A 22,207-nucleotide genomic window follows, 5' to 3' on the forward strand; every position below is an offset into this window, starting at 1 on the left:
TTAATTCATGTAGTCAGCCATTACCTTAGTGTTCTCCAGCCATTCAACTTGAACAGAACTCTGGCTTTTCTCTGCTTTTATACAGGATATCTGCCATGAATGGTTATCAGCTTTCAGTGGATCCATAGAAGAAATCTTTAGTTCAGAGTGATACATGTGAGTCCCCAAACCATGCTGTTCTGCATGCAATGCCATGGGCTTTCATCAGTGCATGCAGAGCTCAGGCGGACTGCAGATAATAAGGGAGCGTGTCCACTGCATTTTCAGTCAGGCCAACTCTGATAGAAAACTGGACAGACTGGGAAGGTGGGGAGGAGGCTTCTCTGCACCTACAGTGATACAGATCTGTTTAACAGCAGCAGCTGCACAGAGACCAGGCAGCTGGGAGTCACTGTAACACTGGAGAGGTAGGGAAACCTGCTGCAGGCCTCAACAAACTGCTGAGCCGCCAATCACTGCAGAGGGTGGGACCACACAGTCTCCCCGGATACACTGGAATAGTCTTGGACGACAGTAAGCACAGTGCAGAGTAAATGGCCAATCAGAATTGCGATACTATGCATTACGTGTTATTATAGTGCCATAGTCAAATATATTGCTACAGACTATGAGAACAGACAATGTGTAACAAAATCCATTTTGGAAATATACTATCAAAAGCACTATGTGATGCACAGTGGATACAAAGCATAAATTAGTATAGTATTTATGGTATACTTTAGATTTGGTACAATTATCTTAAATATGTAAATTACATTATGCTATATTTATTATATGAAGCTATACCATTATTTTGTCAGATATTGTTGAATGATCTGAATAGGTTACTATCACCAGCCAGTTATCAAATAGTACCATGTAGTACCATCATATGTCATAGATACAACATTGTCTTATGTCTTACTTTTTCGCCGTAGCATTTAACTATTTACATTAACACTAATAATCTGCACTGCGGCATGAAATAAGTGTAAAAGAGAGAACTGTGCTGTTTTCAAGCGTCTCAGCAGCAGATTGGAGAGACAGACCTTTTATTAAACCTCAATCTTTTTTTCTTCCTTCGTCACCTACAGCTCTATTAATCTGCTAGTGGGTGGGACAGGGAGGGGTGCTCTGCCAGAAGCTGGGCTTGCATCATTCCAGTCTGAGTTGGATAAAATTGGTCAGAGCTCACCATAGTTCTGAGCTCCTGGAAAACCTTAAGATTTACAACAAATCCTGAGTGTGGCAAAACCCTTCCTGTTCCTTTGTTAGCCTACAAGCCAAAACAGAGGGTACAGTTAACCAGGAGAGAAGAAGCAGTGAGTGCTGCAGTCTTCTGACCAGACATAATACGAGGGTCGGGCACAAAGGGCCTATATACACCATGTTAACCTTGAAAACTTGAAGCAGCGAAATAATCTAACATGCGAAAAACTGTACTCATTTACCGTGTCAATCTTGTCCCAAGTTCACTTGCTGGTTGCAACAATGTATAGCCATGTATAACAACAGTCATGTTGCTCAGTGGTGGGTTGTTTAATTTTCTCCAACTCCAGCACTTTAAACCCTTCATAGACTAAAAACTTGGAAGCACTTTGTTTTCAGACTCCTACAGTGAAAACAGTGTATAGCCCAGAGTAATTTATCAATGTGCCCCTATAGACAACAGAAAAGGTAGAAACTCCTGTTACAATGTACTTCTTGCTGTGCCAGTTGCAATCACGAGCCTTTGCCTTTGTTTTTTTTAAACAATTTGTTTGGAAAAAGGTTCACACAACTTTTAGCAACTCTATTAGTTCAGAATGGAAATGATGGTGGAACATAGCTAATAAGCTGCTACAGTTTCCTGCATTTTGAACTTCTGCACCTCCAAAGGTCCACCTCACAGAGTCAGTATAACAATTAACATACACTTTCTTTGCACCTGCAAGGAATTCTATTGATGATGATGTGTCTTTTGTGAGTTTTCTGACAATACAGAATTTTTAAAACTAAGCTTAAAGTATTCAGGTTGACATTAAATCACAGTACAGTTTCATGAGATTAAACAGGACCTTTAGTGTTTCTATGAGCAGATGGTGCTGCAGAAGCATGTCCCAAGTCTAAACAGAGTTACATGACAACATGAAATGAATAATATGAAAAGACTGACTACAGATGCACGATTTGATATCCTCGTGTCGGTGTTGTTCCCACACCATCATAATAAATGTTGTTCCAGGTTCAACATTGCAAGTGACCAATCACCTTGTTGTGACGTCATACTTTTGCGACTATATATATATATTTTTTCTTCTTTTTCTTTTAAAGACACTTGTGCATATCACTAGGAGAAGCTTGTTTTGTCAAAGCAGTTTCTCTCCTTTCATCTGTCATGGAGCTCCTTGTATGGTTTGCATCCATCCTTTACATTGCATCTTGTGGCCACAGTCAGCTACTGTCATTGAAAGCTCTGACTGTTTCAAACTCATAGTAAACTTTAGCCGTCTTCATTTTACAGGCATGTCTGTCTCCAGCTGAGCAAGCTGAGAGACCAGCAGCTTCTTTTGGTGATTTGCACATGCTCACTGTGGATAAACCGCTGATCAGTCGATGGGAGAGCAGCTATCAAGGCAAGCTGACACTGGCTCTTTGAGTTTGAGTGCTTGTTGTGTTATGTATGAGTCCTGAGAGGTAAAGACCTGCAAATTGTGGAATAAAGACTAATAAAGATGGTCATTTTAATGAATTATGTTTCAAATAAAGATTTTGCTTTGAAAGTATTTGTTTGTTTCTTGACCTCTGAAGACCAAACAGATTTACCAAAGGCGGTGGCAGCATTACCTGTTTAAGACAAACAAGAAATTTATGTTTTATTACACTACATTAGCAAGGAAAGCTCTGACAGTGATAGAGAGGGATGGCAGCTCTCGCCAAGCCTGGTCTAATAAAACATGCAAAGAGTGCAGGTCTGTTTCTTTTCTCAAGAACTGCCTTTTTTGCTTTTCATATATATTTGGTCTTCACAGAACATCCACTACGAGCATGTGCTTTTCCCCTCTGTGTATCTCTTCTCTGCAGTGCACAGTGACTTTGCCTCCACACCTAGACAAATATAATAATATAACCAACAACTCACAATAATTTCTAATGCAAGCTCCAGTAGATTTTCTTAGTGTACATGCTGTGATCAGCAGACGAGTTGCTCTTTGTGGATTTATACAAGATGTAAGCAGATGCTGCACAGCTATCTCGGCTGACTTCCGTTCCTGTCGCTAACAGCATACTGTAAATTGTCTTTATATTAGTCTTTATATTTATTTTTGTTTTTCATATATATTTGGTCTTCACAGAACAACCACTAGATATATATTCTTTATGCTATGGAAAATAATCCTGGACTAAATGACTTAAACACTGAATGGAGCTTCCGCTTAGGTCTAACCCCCCACTACCACCCCGTTTTCCCCCCTCTGTATATATCTCTTCTCTGCAGTGCACAGTCATGGATGCTCCGTGCGCATGCGCACCATCACATCCTGCTGATCAATCAATGTGGCCTGGACAAGTTCTGAATTAAATATAAATATAATTACAGTTGTAGAGCCCCCGTCGGTCCTGGTCTAATTACCATCATGCCACTTTCGTTATAGCGTATCTCTGCGAAACACTCACACCCACTGAATGATTTCTGTATGGGCCGAGAGAGCTAGTTCGGATCAGGCCTACCTGGCGCACCGTCCGCTCCTTTTCCGCCTTTTGGGAATCTTCATCTGGGATTTTATTTCGGCACAAAACGTCCTGATCCAGAAAACCCACCGTTCCTCTTACGTGGGGCCAGAATTTGGGCCTCAGGGTTCCGCAGGATTAAATTACCATTTATTTCTTCTACAAAGGTGCCTCATATCAAACCAGACACGGTCCATCCTCAGACCGTTAGTCCCATCCAAGGCAGAGTCCAAAGAATAAATAAATAAATTAATTAATACATTAATCAATTAAAATGAAAAAACAAAAAACAAAAAAAACCCACACATACACACAATAGCAGCCTTTATTTTCGCTCAGAGCCCCGGAACGCTCAATAAAATCCACGCTGACGTCCGGATCCTCCTCCGATTCTCCGCTGCATCAGCTGAGGAGGAGGAGGAGGATGATGCGGACTGGTCCTCTCTGCCTACTCCTGGATGTGATCCTAAACTCCAACTCAGGACAAAACCAGATCCCGAAACCCGCCTCAGGACAACCCGGCTCGGCTGACAGGGACGGTCTGCAGGTGTCAGGTTCTCCGGCTCCAGGCTGTTTGTCCGCACTGCAGCGCTGCCTTCCCCAGCGTCAAATCATCCCCACCAAACACAACATCCGGCCACTACTTTCAAAATAAAGCTCCTCCTCGTCAACGCTTTCCTCGCGTTAATGAACAAAACGGCAGTTCATTTGATAGCAATTTACATCAGTGCATCGGTGTGTGATGCACTTTTATTCACCATAATGGTTACCAATATACCAAAAACAGATGCTAAACCTTTACAGATGGGTTCTGTTAAAATATTCAAGATATTTGTGTTTTCCAGTTCCAGTGATGGATTTTATGAGCAGGTGTGATAGGTGACAAAAGTACACAAACTCTGCACCTAAGTCAAAGTACAGAGATCTGTGTTAAAAAATACTCCAAAGAGTTTAAGTGCTGAATCACTGTCTTTACTCAAGTAAAAGTGAAAAAGTACAGGCTCTGAAGTGTACTCAAAGTAAGAAAGCAAAAAGTATCTCCTTGAAGGACAATTCTACCACCTATTTTTTTGCATATGTAATTGGACCTTCTGCTACATTAATATAATACAACTATGATATTAGTACATTAGGCCTCCAGGGCTAGACAGAAATAAGCTTTAGTAGATTTTCTTAGTGTACATGCTGTGATCAGCAGACCAGTTGCTCTTTGTGGATTTACACAGCTGGATTCAACAAGATGTAAGCAGATGCTTCACAGCTAATTCGGCTTACTTCTGTTTCTCTCACTAACAGTATATTGTACATTGTCTTTATACTAGACACAGTATAACGATTGAAATTAGTAAATTAATCTAAGGATCATCAGCTTTAAATGAATCTCTATTTCACTTGATGCAACCCAACTCTGATCATGAGCACCACAGCCACTGTGCATCAGTCCAACACCGAGCTTTACTGTGAATTCATCCCATTAACACAAACTGACCTGTTCATCCGCAACAAAACTACCCAGAACTTTCATGCAACATTTGAATAACACAGAGTTAGTATACCGTAGTTTGTTCTGCAGGATGCTTCACAAAGTGAAAAATACATAATTTATCAAAACACATCATATATAGATCCAATATCTTTCTCCAGCTCTGAGTAAACTTAGCTCTCTCTCTCTTTTCTCCATAATTTAAAAAAACTTAATGTTCTGTTTAGCAAGGCTTCCAATAATAGATAGGGACCATAAACTCACCAGGGAAATATTTACTGAGCTCATTGTAAACTGTGAGCCAAGAGCCATTTTCTCATCATGTCTTTATGCAACCACAGAAGTCACCCCTACACAGGCACACACACACACACACACACACACACACACACACACACACACACACACACACACACACACACACACACACATATATATGTAGACAGAACAGAGTGGAAACTGCAAGCCGGACCTTCTTGTCCAACATCAGTGTCTGACCATCATACCCTTATCGATTAAGAATGGGATGATGGCACTCTTGGTAATATATGTTTGAAAGCGGATGGGCAAATATCTTTGGCAATATTCTGCATATACAGTGTATATACAACAATAATAAAGCACTATTTGACACTCTCTGGCTTTATTATTGCCAGGTGTCTCTTGGAAATGAGATGTTAATCTCAATGAGATTTTTAACTGGATAAATAAAGGAGTAATTATAGAGTGATCAGAGTTCTCCTCACATTGGAGTTGGAGTTGATTAAAAGTGCTGATCTTGCATTTTGGTGGCTGTTCACTGGAACCCTCAACAGGAGGTTAAGAGAAATGTCAGTGCAAGTGAAGGCAGCAATCAGTAGGCTGAAAAGCCAAAATACACCTTTCAGAGAAATAGCAAAATGTCTGCAGGGCTAAAGTGACAAAGCTCAGAAACAGAAAAAATTAAGGAAGATGGATTATAAAGTGTACAGGGCTATTTTCCATTCTTAGATTCAGCCAAATGCCGCAAAACTATGGAGAGAAATGTCTGTAACCCCTTTGACACATAATTCTCAAATTTTACAGTGCAAATGGATGATAACCATTTCAAACAAAGCGACTACTGTGGGCTTTGGGAAGTGAACTGTTTTCATTTTTGTCATTACAGGAAAAAAACAGAAAAAAGAATAAAGAAAAAAATGAATATAATCATTAGTTGCAGCTCTACACTCATACCGGGTTTATAGTTTGTTTGTGTGTGAGTATAATTAGTACCCGGAGAATATACATTTCAGTCAATGTCTTGTTGTATAATGTTACATTTATTTTGAAAATCAACCTAACGCTGTGACCATACAGGCTGTTATTTTTACAGTCAGTCTTTTATGTATTATCAAACAGTGGCAGTTGAATGAGCGCTGTTTAATCCCACCCTTCTGCTTTTACATATCTGTATATATATATATAAACACACACACACACACACATAAAGCTGTGTGTGTGTGTAGGAACACACACAGTAACGAACGATTACGATTCACTGACCCGACATCCTGCCTGTGGCCTCACACTCTCCCACTAACACTGTCATAGACGCACATACACACACACACACACACACACACATACAGCCTGATCACACAGTTCATCTGAAAATTTGGTATGCCTTATGTCATTTGATGCTTATGTCAATCCGTTTCTTCTTACCTGAGTATTGTTTTCCGTCCGGACACCAGAGGGCTGAGATAAATCCGTTCCCTCTCCTCCATCTCTCAGCATCAGCACCACATACACGCACACCCCCTTGGCGTCGCCATGTCTAAGCTGCAGTGCCACTCACACCGCCCCCTGCTGTCGCGGAGTTTTTTAGGGATTCAAATTTTTTCTTAATAATCTTTATTTGAATAGAAGTGGCCAATAAGCTCCCATTCCTAAAGACAAAATATTAGAAGCACTTTAAATGTAACAACCAATTCTTCATCCAAAACTGCAACGTTTGTCAATCAATTTTAGTGTATGTAAATTGTAACCTTGTGGACATTTGTTTATGTGTAGTTCAAGCCATAGAATTTGGGTTAAGCTCTCTGACTGGGACATTGTAACACCTCGATTCTTTTTTTCTTTCCATTTAATTGTCGATTTGTTGGTGTGCTTGGGATCATTGTCCTGTTGCATCACCCAATTTCAGTCCAGCTTAAGTGGTTAGATGCACCTAGAATCATCAAGAGTTTATGGCTGACTCATTGACTGCATACTCTTTTTAGAGAGGAGGGGCTTTCTGTTGGCAACCTTGAACTCCGATGACCTTTAACATTTAACATGCTAACTAAGGCCTATAGAATCTGAGATGTACGGTCTGTTTTTTGAGCATCGTACAGTCTGACTTTGGGGTGAATTTACTGGGACAGCCACGCGCCTGCTCCAGACCAGCAAACTAAAGACCACCAAACTTTTATAGGAGGTGCTCACATTTACTAATGATCATTAAATTAAGTGCATTTACAGGACGTGGCTGGCACCTAACCCTCTTAATTCTTATGGAAGCAGTAAGGTTGTACTTATTTTTTCACAGAACTGCATAAAGCACAGCAAAAACTCTTTTTCACAGGACTGAGCTACAAAGTGAACATATTTCTAGCTAATAAATAAACTATGACTCCCTGATTTGTTTTGATGTGAATGTTGGGCTTGAGGACAGATGAAACAATCACCAACCTGTCATCCATTGCAAGACATCACAACAACTTAACACGTTAGGTTTGGCAGGCTAACCATATCGCTAATGGTCATCTCCTACTTTGGAAATAGACTCTTTCCTTTTTCTTTGCAGCAATAAGGAATTATACATTAGGCAGCAAAAGAAAATAGTTCTGGTTGACACTAACTATGGTTCTTATTAATTAGCCTTGCAGGCAGAGCACTTTTTCAAATACCTCATTACGCACTTAGTTGTGAATGTGTGTATTCTGTGGTGGTTACAAATTTGTTAACGCAAATAGAGAACAACACATACAGTAACTTTACATTTGCAGGGGGATGATGAACAGGATATATATCTGTCTATATCTATCTATCCATACTCACTCTCTCTCTCTCTCACACACACACACACTCCAAAACAATCCAATCTTCTTTTTTTTTAATGCAGATGTTAATTATCGTATGTGTGACTGTTCATGAAATGTTTATCTGGGTAGGTCAGAGTACATATACACATAAGAACATATTACAGTAAGAAAGAATGATGAAGTCATTCTTTCTACTTTTCAAGGGGCATCAACATATTTTCCAGCATATTCCAGGGATTAACAGAGGCCTTATTTGCCAATTTTACATATTGCCATCTGTTGTCTGTTTTCACACACATATAATCATTGAGTGACATCGTACTCTTTATCCACAGGGTTTAATATGATGTCTTCCAATCCTTTGCAGCTTAGGGGAAGGCTTCCCATAAGGTTTGGGAGTGTGTTTATGGAAATTTTTGGCCAGTCTTCCAAAAGCACCTTTGTGAGGTCAGACACTGATGCTGGACGAGAAGGCCTGGCTCACAGTCTCCAGTGTAAACATGGCAAAGGTGTTCTTTTGGTTGAGGTCAGAAAGCTGTGCGGTTCAGTCAAGTTCTTCCACACCAGCTTCACTCAGCCATGTCTCCATGGACCTAGTCCTGTGCACTGGTGCACAATCATGTTGAAACAGGAAGGAACCATCCCCCTATTCCCACCCACAAAGTTGCGAGCAGGAAATTTTTGGAAAATGTTTTGGTATGCTGAAATATTAAGAGCTCCTTTCACTGAAACTATGGGATCCCCCCCACCCCCTCCAAAAAAAAACAAAAAACAAAAAAACAAAAACAGACAACAAAAACAAAAACAAATAAATTATCTCCCCTCCTTCTTTACATTTGGTACAAATGTAGTCAGACAAGTAGCAGTCTCCTGGCAATTGAAAACCCAGACCTGTATATCAATTTGGCAAACAGAAAAGTGTGATTCGTCACACATACTTCGCATTATGCTTGTATTGTAAGCCTAGTGACATTTTTTTAAACTGAAAATATGTAAAAAAAAAATATATATATATATATAGAATATATAACAAAACAAAAAACAAAGGTCTAAAAGCATTTTTGAACAAATCAGGCTTCTGTGCAAGAATTCTTTATGTGAAAATTCTGGTTTTCTTGCATTTTTACACAAAGATACAGGACAGAAATATGAACATTTAACACTAGATAAGACTGATTAGCACCCAATCATATTGTTGACACACTGCACTGGATAAACATCAGATTTCAACATTTCTGAAAGTGTAAAATGACTACAGTTTGTATCCATTCATACATGTTTACAAATGCCTATGCATGGCTGAATAAGGGATTTGCAAAATTCTCGTTGCCCGTAGCTTCAGGATCGTCATTCTCAGCAAAATCTTCAGGGTCCAGATCAGCCTCAAATATCCGCTGTAACAAGGCGTCCACTGTTCGATATCCTGACACAAAACACACACACTTACATAAATATTGTCTCTAACAAACAAGAGCAAGTTTTTATTATTGTCTGTCCTCAAATACTTTGCCCATTTTTACATTTCTTCCTGAAGAGAACAAGAATGCCTGATGTAAAATTAGTGACAATCTATTGAGCAAATGTTCAAATTAAAAGTTAGCCAAAAGTGTTCCTTTTTTTTATCTTTTAAAAATCACCTTCTGTCTCCACTTGTCAACTTACTTTTTGAAGCAATTTTAAACATCAGGGACGGTAAGTTTGGTTTTGCTGACTGGCTGCCTCCCAGGTCATTGTCAATAGTTTCCATGGCGTTCACCAAGTTGTCCTCCATCATCTCCCTGGTTAACAAAAAAATACAGATGATCAGGCAGAAATATGAGAGTGATAATCAGAGATATAAAACAGCATGAAAGATGTGCAAGATAATCATAAGAAGCCATGAAGCCAAGAGTCCATTAGACATTGTGCATAACAGAGGTTGAAAATTAGAGCTTAATTTGGATTTGATTCAAAAAGAGAAGATAAAGAGAGAAATATTTTTTAAACATATTTTTAATCATCTTAGAAAAGATCTTTTTAAAGCTTGGTGCTATGAAGAAAGCACCAAATAGTCAAAAGAAACCCCACTAGATTAAGGTAAAGTATTAAACTTTTTAAACACTGAAGCACAGCAGCATCAGCTTCCATTCATCTTCATAATGCAGCGAGTGACAAGTGTCATTGCAAGCCTTTTTGATTTGCCATTTCAGTAAAATTTGCTCAACCCAGAACGTTGAGAGTGCAGAGGACAACGTGACTATAGCGGCAATGATCAACCAAGCTGATCATTTACTTAGTCATTCATTTTCATTTCATGTGCATTTTCTTTGGAGAAAAAAAATGAAGTTAAGAGACAGGGACCACATTGTCCAAATGATTTTTAAATAATGTAAATGGACTGATTATTATTTAGTGCTTTTCTACTCTGAGTACTCAAGCGCTCTATACAACATGCCGCATTCACCCATTCACACAAGCACTGTCTTCTACTGCTCACTAACTACCATTCACACACATTCATACTCGCATCGGAGAGCAACTTCGGGTTAATATCTTGCCCAAGAATATTTGGAATGCAGACTGGGGGGAGCCAGGAATCAAACCATCGCCTCCTGAGCTACAGCCAGGAACCAACAGCAAAATTCTAATTGTATTTTGTGCTACAACAAAAGAACTGGCTAAGAGCAAGTCTAAGCACACCAAAAATAAACTGGATCTAAAAAGATATCAAACAAAATTATGAAACATGCAAGTAGCAAAGTCATACTGGAAATGGTGTAGTGCTATTAATGTTAGGTCCAGTTGACATCGTACCACTATAATGGCACAATGAGCTGATTCACTATCACTAGGTTGACCAGTTCTCTTTTTTGGATGGCCAGTGAGCTGATTATCTTTCAGACACGCAGGTGACAAGTACACCTCTAAAACTAGTCAAAATCCACTGCTTGAAGAAAAACATTGCAGACACCATTTGTGTGTGAGCTGATGACACAACATATACAGGATGTTTAAGCTGTTGTGCAATTGTGCTCAGGTACACTACCAGTCAAAAGTTTGGACACACCTTAGTTAATGGTTTTTCTTTGTTTTCATTGATGTCTTCAATGAGAATCTACAAAACTATGAATGAACACATTTGGAATTATGTAGTAAACAAAAAAGTGAAATAACTCAACATGTTTTATATTTTAGATTCTTTAAAATAGCCACCCTTTCCTTTGATTACTACTTTGCACACTGTTGGCACCTGAAATGGTTTTCCAACACTGTTGAAGGAGTTCCCAGAGATGCTGAGCACCTGTTGGCCCTTTTGCCTTTACTCTGCGGTCCATCTCATCCCAAACTTGATTGGGTTTAGGTCAGGTGACTGTGGAGGCCAGGCCATCTGGTGCAGCACTCCATCACTCTCCTTCCTGGTCAAATAGCCCTCACATAGCCTGGAGGTGTGTTTGGGATTATTGTGCTGTTGAAAAATAAATGAACGCAAACCGGATGGGACTGCATGTCGCTGAAGGATGCTGTGGTAGCCATACTGGTTCAGTGTGCCTTCAATTTTGAATAAATCCCCAACAGTGTCACCAAAAGCGTGCCCCCACACCATCACACCTCCTGCTCAATGCTTCACAGTGAGAACCATCAGTTTACCTTTTCTGCATCAAACAAAGACACAGCAGGTGGAACCAAAGATCTCAAATTTGGACTGATCAGACCAAAGCACAGATTTCCACTGGTCTAATGGTCCATGTGTTTTATTGGCCCAAATAAATGACTCCTGCTTGTTGCTTTTCCATAGTTGTGGTTTCTTAGCAGCTATTTGAACATAAAAGCCTGATTCAAACATATGTGTCTGCTACTGGAACTCTGTGTGGCTTTTATCTGGGATCCAATTTGAGGTGCGCTGTTAACTTGTGATTTCTGAGGTTAGTGACTTGGACGAATTTATCCGCAACAGCAGAGGGGACTCGGGTGGTCTTCCTTCTATGTTGAATGAGAAGGTGTGTCCAAATTTTTGACTGGTAGTATACATCACTTAAAAAAAAGATTGCTGTGTTTCTCGCCTTTAGTCAGCAGAACTGCTAGGAAACTTGAAAGACTCCATAATTAGAAGCCCTAGTCCTCATGCATACTTTGACATGTGTGAGAAGACAGCAGTCCTGCTGCATTATCAGATTGAACTGATTGGTGTGGCAGTGTACAGAGTATTTTTTGCCAGCAACTCAGCATTTTTGCAGTATTTCTCTCAACCCCCCTAAGAGAACCATAGTCCTAGATGAAGTGTGTGGCAGGAGGTGCCCAGTGTCAGGGAAAACAAGGTGGAACCTTCAAACTCACACCGTCCACACGGTGTTTCAACATACAGAGACACTGAATCGGTGTTTTGAAAACATGTGGAATGACAAGCCTTGAAACAATGGGTCAGTTCAAATTGCCTGACAGAATCAAGATTGGGTAGGATGCTGTGGACTCAGTAGCTGCACAGTAATGTGACATATTGATGGAGCAGTCAAAGGCTCGCTTTGAGAAAGTCCCGCACTTAATGCCATTTGTTGATTCCCAGCTGTTTAAGGAAAGTTTCTGCCACACAATATCTGTCTCTCTCTTTCTCTCACTCTTTGCTAATAGTAGAACATTATTATTCTTAATCAAATATATCACCAAAGTACAAGTCTGATTGATATGTTAAATGTAGTTGAGGAGTGAAAACGACTGTTATAGTATATAGTAATAGTTAGCAATAACACACAAAAGAAGAAAATGTTGTGAGGTGATTTTGAAGTTTAAAGTTAAATCCTGTGCTACATGATGTATGTGGAAAAGTCAGACAGCTAGAGAGGATGATGAGGTGTGGCTGCACACTGGGTGGTTAGATGTTAGTCATGTGATTGAACGTCCAATCCAGCCGGTGTGTGTTTGAAGGTTGCACCTTGTTTGGTCACAGCTGACTATCATCTCTTAGTTTGCGACCTTCCTCCAATTTGTTTGGCTCTTCACATATTGCACGTGTTATATTGAAATGGACTGTGTGACAAAACAAATCACACCCATCAATGCTATTTTGCCCCAATTTGTAAATCTGTTTCAAGTGTTGCTATAACAAGGTGGTGCTGTCACGTCCTATCAGGGATGTGACAGTGCAGGTATTGGGGTTGTGAATTATATGTGTTAGCCCAGCCACTCAATATGACCACCACACACCACTCTCTGCAAGGTAACATACTGTGCCACAGCAAGCTCCAGTTCTTCAATCTTCCTCTCCAAAGATGTCTGCAAGTCACTTTTATCCACAGAGTACTCCACAAAGAACGCCTCAAGGACAAACGCCACGAAGATACTGAAAGACAAGAACAATCGCATGCAACATTTAGCAGTTCTTAACCAAATTGTATTACTGCATGTACTCAGAACAACCACTTTATCAGTTTAATATTGAAGACATTTTTCTGAGGCAGAACCGGGACCATTTATATTTCCATGATATCAAAGAACATTTTAGGATTCTAATTTATGATTTTTTTAAATATCACAAGCTTTTTCTTATATCATGCTTGTAAATGCTGGGAAAACCAAGGAGTTGGTGGTGGACTTCCGGGGACGCAGACCCCCCCACACTGACACCGGTGAACATCCAGGGAGTGGACATTGAGATAGTGGACTCTTATAGGTACCTGGGTGTTCACCTGAATAATAAACTGGACTGGAGTCACAACACTGATGCTCTTTACAGGAAGGGTCAGAGCAGACTCTACCTGCTGAGGCGGCTGAGGTCATTTGGAGTCCAGGGAGCGCTTTTAAAGACCTATGACTCTGGTGGCATCTGTCATTTTTTACAGTGTTGTATGTTGGAGCAGCAGTTTATCGGCAGCTGAGAGGAAGAGGTTGGGTAAACTCATCAGGAAGGCCAGCTCTGTTCTGGGATGCACCCTGGACCCAGTGCAGGTGGTGGGAGACAGGAGGACTCTGGCCAAAATAACATCTCTGATGGACAGAGTCTCCCACCCCATGCATGTAAATGTTGCTGAACTGCAGAGCTGCTTCAGTGACAGACTGCTGCGTCCTCGATGCATGAAGGAGCATTTCCGCAGGTCCTTCCTCCCTGCAGCTGTCAGACTGTACAATCAACACTGCTCCCAACAATCATAGATGTTTATATCTGCGCTGTAACTGCAATAATTTAATCAAATGATTTGCACTACAACCTGGTTTGCCTCTTATCTGTAGTTATCCATCCATCCATCCATCCATCCATCTTCATCCGCTTTATCCGAGGCCGGGTCGCGGGGGCAGAAGCCTAAGCAGAGAGGCCCAGACCTCCCTCTCCCCAGCCACCTCCTCCAGCTTATCCGGGGGAATACCAAGGCGTTCCCAGGCCAGCCGAGAGATATAATCTCTCCAGCGTGTCCTGGGTCTGCCCCAGGGCCTCCTCCCGGTGGGACATGCCCGGAACACCTCACCCAGGAGGCGCCCAGGGGGCATCCTTGTCAGATGCCCGAACCACCTCAGCTGGCTCCTTTCGATGTGGAGCAGCAGCTGCTCTACTCTGAGCCCCTCCCGGATGGCCGAACTTCTCACCCTATCTCTAAGGGAGAGGCCAGCCACCCTTCGGAGGAAGCTCATTTCTGCCGCTTGTATCCGCGGTCTCGTTCTTTCGGTCACTACCCACAGCTCGTGGCCATAGGTGAGGGTAGGGACGTAGATCGACCGGTAAATTGAGAGCTTCGCTTTTACACTCAGCTCCCTCTTCACCACGACGGACCGGTGCAGCGTCCGCATTACTGCAGCTGCAGCCCCAATCCGTCTGTCGATCTCCGGCTCCCTTCTCCCATCACTCGCGAACAAGACCCCGAGATACTTGAACTCCTCCACTTGGGGCAGGAACTCATCCCCGACCCGGAGTGGGCACTCCACCCTTTTCCGGCTGAGAACCATGGCCTCAAATTTGGAGGTGCTGATCCTCATTCCTGCTGCTTCACACTCGGCTGCGAACCGTTCCAGTGCGAGCTGGAGGCCCTCACCCGATGAAGCCAACAGAACCACATCATCTGCAAAAATCAGAGATGAGATTCTGAGGCCACCAAAGCGAAAGCCCTCCGCCACTTGTCTGCGCCTAGAAATCCTGTCCATAAAAATTATGAACAGAACCGGAGACAAAGGGCAGCCCTGGCGGAGCCCATCACCCACCGGGAACGAGTCCGACTTATTGCCGGCAATGCGAACCAAGCTCTTGCAACGGTTGTATAGGGATCGAATGGCCCGTAGCAATGGGCCAGACACCCCATATTCCCGCAACACCTCCCACAGGACACCCCGAGGGACACGGTCGAATGCCTTCTCCAAGTCCACAAAACACATGTAGACTGGTTGGGCAAACTCCCATGCACCCTCAAGTATCCTGGAGAGGATAAAGAGCTGGTCCAGTTTTCTGCGACCAGGACGAAAACCGCATTGTTCCTCCTGTATCCAAGGTTCGACTAGCGGACGAACTCTCCTTTCCAGCACCCTGGCATAGACTTTCCCAGGGAGGCTGAGGAGTGTGATCCCCCTGTAGTTGGAACACACCCTCCGGTCCCCCTTCTTAAAGATGGGGACCACCACCCCGGTCTGCCAGTCCAGGGGTACTGCCCCTGATCTCCACGCAACATTGCAGAGGCGTGTCAACCAGGACAGCCCTACAACGTCCAGAGCCTGTATGTATGATCTGTATGATTTCATCAGTCATCACAAACTAAAGTTTGTCCTCTTAATCTTTGCCCCTTGTTGCTTTGACGGCATAAAAATCCTCATAAACTACAGATAAAATTAACTAAATTATCTGTAGTTAATTTTATTTAATTTAATAACTGTACAGTACTCTGTTTATAGTAACTATTGTCTTTAATGTAATGTTTCTGTTCTGTGTCCTGTTTGTTTGTATATGTGTCTTTCTGGCTGCTGTTACAACCAAATTTCCCCTTGTGGGACAATTAAAGGATTATTCTGTTCTACCAAAAAAGTCACACAAAATCTAAAACGTTGTGTATTATATATGATACACACATCCCACTTTGAAAACCCTCACATTGATACATTAATCCTGTAAGCCTTTACACTGATCATATTCTACTTTGGGGAATTTCAACACAAATGAAACAGTGTTTTGCTAAACCTTTTCCTTACTTTATGGCACTGACACTGCTACAATAGTGGCCACTATTAATAAACATGGCTACTGTTTAAATAAAGGTGTCAGAGTAGGCCGAGTTATCAGCGCAAGATAAAAGGTGAGGTTTAAAGGTGGATAGGAGGATAAAAAGGTGGTTTAAATGGAGTTTTTCACTTAAAGAGAAAGGAGCTAAAATGGATATCTGAAGGACTGCAACAAGTAATTAATATTTTTGAACTGTGAATCAGTGAGTTGCCTACTTCTAGGACTCTGTTTGAGGGGGAAACTCTACTTTTATAGAGTTCTATGATAAAACACCCAGTGCAACTCACCTTCAAGCATCTAGTGGTTAAAATGTGTCAGACGTAAATATAAATAATTATACATATTCTTCTAGATTATGGGAACAGCAGGACTTGTTTTTGTGGCTGACACCACACCAGTGATGAAAGTACGACACCATTAGCCTTACTTGAGAATGACGATGACGACTATGACGTGGAAGAGGACAAAAAAGATCCTGGCCGAAATGTGGGTGACTGTGGCAAAGCCGCTGCTGAGAAGTGGAGTCTTGTTAAGAAATGATAACACAAACAGGAATCAAACCTGGCAACGCAATTATTCTCAAACATTTCATGAATGCAGATGATTTTATTTGCAGTAGAATGAAAGTCACTGAGAAAAAAAAGGGGGGGGGGGGGGAGTTTTTGTAGTTTTGAAGATGTCTTAAAAATTCAAATCGCTGCTGGTAACTGAAAACGAGATTAAACACAGAAAATGCTGAGACATTCAGCTAAAGGATATCATGCCATTGGTTGACCACGGTAAGCTCAACCAGCAGGATGAAGGAGGAGACCACATCATTGAAGTTATTCTTGCAGTAGTTGAGCTTTGCAAAGTCTGTTCCATTCAGCAGAGGATTACCACAATATGCCTTTGCTGGATCGGTGGAGCTCTGTTCATAAAACGTCACCTTCCCTTTAAAGAGCTCCATCCCCACCATGGCAAAAATGTAGTACACCACCTGTGGAGGAACACCACAACGGACAGAACCATCTTCACAAACATAATGTCAGCTTCAGTTTTCAGACCCCTCAGCAGGTTGAGGCTCTGCATAATGCAGTGTTTGTAGGTTGGCTGGTCCTCACTATGTTTTAGAGCAGGTGTGGGCAACTCCAGGCCTCGAGGGCAGGTCTCCTGAAGGTTTTAGATGTGTCCTTGATATAAAACAGCTGATTCAAAGGGCTAAATTAACAACATGTCTTGAAGTTCTCCAGAGGCCTGGTAATGAACTAATCATTTGATTCAGGTGTGATGACCCAGGGTGAGATCTAAAGCCTGCCCGACACTGGCCCTCGAGGCCTGGAGTTGCCCATCCCTGTTTTAGAGTGAAGTCTCTACTGAAGGTTGCCCTCATATTGGTGATGGATCTTTTAAGACAGAACCATCATTAGGGCGGCTAACATCAGCTGTGCTTTGTTTTAGTGTTTGTTAACAAATGCTACTATGACAAACCAGCCTGCTGTCACAAACTCACAATGATAAGCTGTCCAAATGTGAGGATTGCTGGTCCAATCCTGATCAGGGTGTTGATGATTGTACGAAACCTAGCAAGAAAATAGACCTCACTGTTAGTAAAGCAACATGCTTATGCCTTCCTACTGTGACATCCATTTTTCATTTGATGCATCTAAGGATTACTGCAGGATCACCACAAATACAGATGATTTTTATACAAGGATAAATAAATGAATAAGAAATGTAGTTAAACCTTTTGATGCTGTCCACCACCCGTATCAGTCTGAGGACTCGTAGAATGAAAACAATGTCCAAGATTTGTCGGCTGGAGAAATGACTCGCTATAATGCAAACGGAATTAACAAATTAATGAATTAACAAAGACCAATAGCTTGTATCATCCTGTGTTTTAAAATAGTTATTGTGATTGACAGTGACATGAACACTCAAAGTAAACATTCAAAGATGTATCTAAAATGTGAGTAATTAAGTTTTGTTGAATTGTACTATCAACAGTTCAGAGACCAGAACAGCAGGAGCTTTAAAGGCTAACTTATGAAATCCTTTTTGGGGGGAAATTGAGCATTTATACTTTAGTATTTTAGAACTCAATTTTCAAAACTGTTTAAAAAAACAACAACAACAAAAAACAACAAACTTGTGAATTTGCATATTCAAAGTTTTAATTTGTATTATATTAGTTAGTCTGCATTTTTTGTTTTGTTTGGTTAAAATTGTACTGCACAATTAATGTAGTTGTGGGGGGGGGGGGGTGACTACATTACACTTGATGACGCTACCATGGCGAAATTTGCCTTTATAGCTACACCGTGTAATTTGTTATTGTTGTAGTTGCATGTTTGTTTTCAGTTCAGTGATTTTCTGCCTCTGTTCCCCGACTCCATGCTGGTGTGTACATTCAAAGTGGTGAAACAGATTGCATTAAACAAACAAACAAACAAACAAACAAACAAACAAACAAAAAGTGATGTGCCAGCCAGATGTAAATTTGGCAAGGGTTAAGTTTGACCTTGATTTTGACCCTGTTGGAACAAAGCTTAACATTAATTAGAAACGCTTACATGACTTCATCACAGAGTTTACGATGGTGGCAATAAGAGCAGAGATGACAATGACTGTGTCAAACCTGAAGACAGAAAACAGAAATCAAAAAAAATTCAAACTTTAATTTAGGCAGAAATGCTATGAACGAGGATGCTGAAAACAAAACCCTTTTTTCTTATGGCGTCAGTCTGACACCACCAATGTGTCAAAAAACACAAATATACCATGAATGTAAATAAAACGACCATTTTTCTCAGCATCAGTTAAGTGTGAGAAAATCTTCACGTTGTAAAAGAATCAAAAGATTTTATCTTTTGTATTCTTATCCAAGTATTTCAAATTTAAGGAACATTAAAACTAACAAGCACATGCAGGAGGCTGCAGAGTGTGGAAGCAAACAGAACAAGAAACCATTTGAGCCTAACAAGCAGCTTTCATTCATGGACTGGATCCAGGTCTAGCAATTTATCCAGAAAATATACAAACACAATACTGAATATTTTTTTGACGGAAGTTATCGCAGCTACACTGCTCAGTAGCAAATGTAACACTACTGTAAAAAAGAAATGATAGCATAAGAAACAATGAAGACAAAAACTATTCCAAAAGCTGCAGCAAGAAACCTTCAGAAGGATCAGAGCTTAAAACCCCAGTGGCAACTTTATTAGGTGCACCAAGACGGATCTAAAGACAAACCTATTGTCATTCTACACACACACACAATAATATCATACCCAATAAAGTGGCCACTAAGTGCAAAAAGTCATGAAAATGAGGCAATTAACTGGCAAATACAGTGAGGAACATAAGTATTTGAACACCCTGCGATTTTGCAAGTTCTCCCACTTAGAAATCATGGAGGAGTTTGACATTCACATTGTAGGTACATTCCCACTGTGAGAGACAGCACTTAGAAACAATTCAGGAAATCACATTGTATGATTTTTAAAGAACTTATTTGTATTGCACTGCTGTACATAAGTATTTGAACACCAGGCAATCAGCAAGAATTCCGGCTCTCAAAGACCTGTTGCTATGCCTTTAAAAAGTCCACCTCTACTCCACTTATTAATCTAAATTAGTAACACCTGTCTGAGCTCTTTAAAGACACCTGTCCACCCCACAGTCAGTCAGACTCCAACTACTACCATGGGCAAGACCAAAGAGCTGAAATGCTTATGTGCAACAGTGCAATACAAATAAATTATTTAAAAAAAAAAAAACACAATGTGTTTTCCTGAATTGGTTTTTAAATGCTGTCTCTCACAGTGGCGCTATAATGTGAATTTCAAACCCCGCCATGATTTCTAATTGGGAGAACTTGAGTGGAGTGTTCAAATACTGATGTTCCTCACTGTAATATAAACTAAATTTAACTGAAAAAAGTTGGTTTTTTGTTTTGTTTTTTAAATAGAACATTTTTGTACATTGTACCATTTTACCATGTTTTGTTTTGCGCTTTTCTTTTAGTTTCAGTTGTTTCAGTTTAGTTGTGAGTGGATCTGCCTGCTTTAGGTTTATCAATTACATCAAAAACTAATATTTTCACTTTTTCTGATTAAACCAAACTGAAGTTCATTTGAAGTTCAGAAAAGGTCTACAAATGTGCGCGCATTTGTGGATTGAATTCAATGATGGTGATTTTCAATATAGAAATTTCCCTTGTGTACAAAGACTTTTCAGTCTGTCCAATTCTTGTTGTTCTTAAATAACAAATTGTCACACTGTCCTTTACACACTATTCAAACACAATCAGATTTCCCAGTGTCATCACTTGAAGTTGTCTTTGTAGAATTTCTATTAAACTTTAAGCTTTATATAACTTGCATAACCCAAGTAAGCCAGTTGCTGGTTTTTGTTATATATTATTATTTTTTGTTTTATTATTATATTTCTCATTATTGAGCACTTGTTTAGTTTTACCCTTTATCCTATGTTCGACAACATATTTTGTTTTTATGTCTTGATGCATTCTCAATCATCCAGGAAAGTAAATCTCCAAAAGTTAATTCTGTTCATTTGGACGTAGCGTTTCGTGGGAGAAACGTTTCGTCACTCATCCAAGTGACGACTGAAGAAGTCACTTGGATGAGTGACGAAACGTTTCTCCCACCCCATATGGAAAAGAAATAGTAAAAACATATATGATTTACTCATGAAAGTGGCCACTTTCTCATTACTTTCATATATTTTTTTAGTAAGTATACAAAACATACAAGTTTCATTATATAATTTTTCAAGGGATCTTATGTGTTTTCACTCTTGTATGCTTTTCATACAAGTTTCATACAAGACAGATAAAAACTTTATAAGATTTATATATATCTTTTCCATATGGGACAAAACGCTACGTCCAGATGAACAGAATCAACTTTTGGAGATATTTTGTTTTTACTTTTGACATTAAACTAAGCTCCATCATTAGGAAAAGTTCACTTCCCAAAGCTTAAAAGAGTAGATAAACAACCCGCTGAGCATCAATGACTTGGTCGAAGCACTTGAAGGCGTATGAAGGTAAAAGAAGCGGCTGATAATGTAAAAGAAACATTAAATCATGTCACATACCTTGTACTTATAATCTGGGATGTAGATAAGCTGTGTGAAATTCATGCAACACAACTTGTTGATCTTAGATTTGATTCACTTAAATACTTCCATTACTTGTTATATTAAAAAATACTAAAAAATACTATACACATATTTTAAGAAATTAAACATTTGACATAACACACAAATACAGTACATGTTAATTTATAAATGTCTACGTAAGGTTTTTGTGTATTAAGCAAGCAGACTTGGATTACACTGTTGGTTTTGATCTGCACAGTGGATTTTTTTTGTTTTTTTAAACCATCTGCCTCACTGAAAAAGCTTGATCACACCCATGAATAGATGGTGCTGTGTAATGTCTGGATCTCTGATTCCACATGAACACCTGTTAAAATGTACCTTAAGCTGTCTGTAGATAAATCAGTACTGGGGATTCAGAATCTTTGGTGAGTAAAGACAAAGTGTCAAAAGCACATTAATGACATTATAATGTTATACACTTGTTCTCACGGCATGTTCTCACCAGTTCCAAAAACTGTGTTTGGAGAAGAACACTCTGGGCTCAAACACATACAGCTTCAGCAGAATCTCCAGAATATACAGAGCCAGAAAAACCCACTCTGAATTCGCAATCATTGGATTCTCCTCATCAAGACCGATGAAAACAGCATTCACCAGTATGATCAGGTCATATACCATAACAAAGGCCCTGGAAAAGAACACATATAGTTC

At 40.2% G+C, this 22,207-nt stretch overlaps 2 protein-coding genes across 5 annotated transcripts in view; both read right to left on the reverse strand.

Annotated features, from left to right (window-relative positions):
* ttbk1a (tau tubulin kinase 1a) overlaps positions 1 to 6,956 on the reverse strand; it is a 52,656-nt gene extending 45,700 nt beyond the window's left edge. For 2 of the 3 annotated variants that reach the window (XM_085458199.1, XM_085458201.1), the window contains exon 1: positions 6,860 to 6,956. In XM_085458199.1, coding sequence (XP_085314325.1) covers positions 6,860 to 6,931 — 72 coding nt within the window. In that variant the 5' untranslated portion in view covers positions 6,932 to 6,956. Of the gene's footprint in view, positions 1 to 3,690; positions 4,320 to 6,859 lie in introns of those variants that run through there. The other variant, XM_085458200.1, reaches the window with a different exon arrangement.
* A 2,063-nt stretch (positions 6,957 to 9,019) lies between these two features.
* Positions 9,020 to 22,207, reverse strand: part of tpcn3 (two pore segment channel 3) — a 31,485-nt gene continuing 18,297 nt past the window's right edge. The window contains exons 11-20 of one of the 2 annotated variants that reach the window (XM_085458203.1): positions 21,999 to 22,184; positions 21,491 to 21,520; positions 18,943 to 19,007; positions 18,114 to 18,201; positions 17,880 to 17,949; positions 17,147 to 17,366; positions 16,815 to 16,905; positions 13,421 to 13,534; positions 9,883 to 9,998; positions 9,020 to 9,643 (exon numbers count right to left, since the gene is read on the reverse strand). In XM_085458203.1, coding sequence (XP_085314329.1) covers positions 9,510 to 9,643; positions 9,883 to 9,998; positions 13,421 to 13,534; positions 16,815 to 16,905; positions 17,147 to 17,366; positions 17,880 to 17,949; positions 18,114 to 18,201; positions 18,943 to 19,007; positions 21,491 to 21,520; positions 21,999 to 22,184 — 1,114 coding nt within the window. In that variant the 3' untranslated portion in view covers positions 9,020 to 9,509. The remainder of the gene's footprint in view (positions 9,644 to 9,882; positions 9,999 to 13,420; positions 13,535 to 16,814; positions 16,906 to 17,146; positions 17,367 to 17,879; positions 17,950 to 18,113; positions 18,202 to 18,942; positions 19,008 to 21,490; positions 21,521 to 21,998; positions 22,185 to 22,207) is intronic. The other variant, XM_085458204.1, reaches the window with a different exon arrangement.

The sequence above is a fragment of the Copadichromis virginalis genome, linkage group LG6 (genome assembly GCF_057382275.1).
Source record: "Copadichromis virginalis isolate Kocher_CV1m ecotype Utaka linkage group LG6, C_Virginalis_male_GT1.1, whole genome shotgun sequence".
NCBI classification, from domain to species: Eukaryota; Metazoa; Chordata; class Actinopteri; order Cichliformes; family Cichlidae; genus Copadichromis; species Copadichromis virginalis.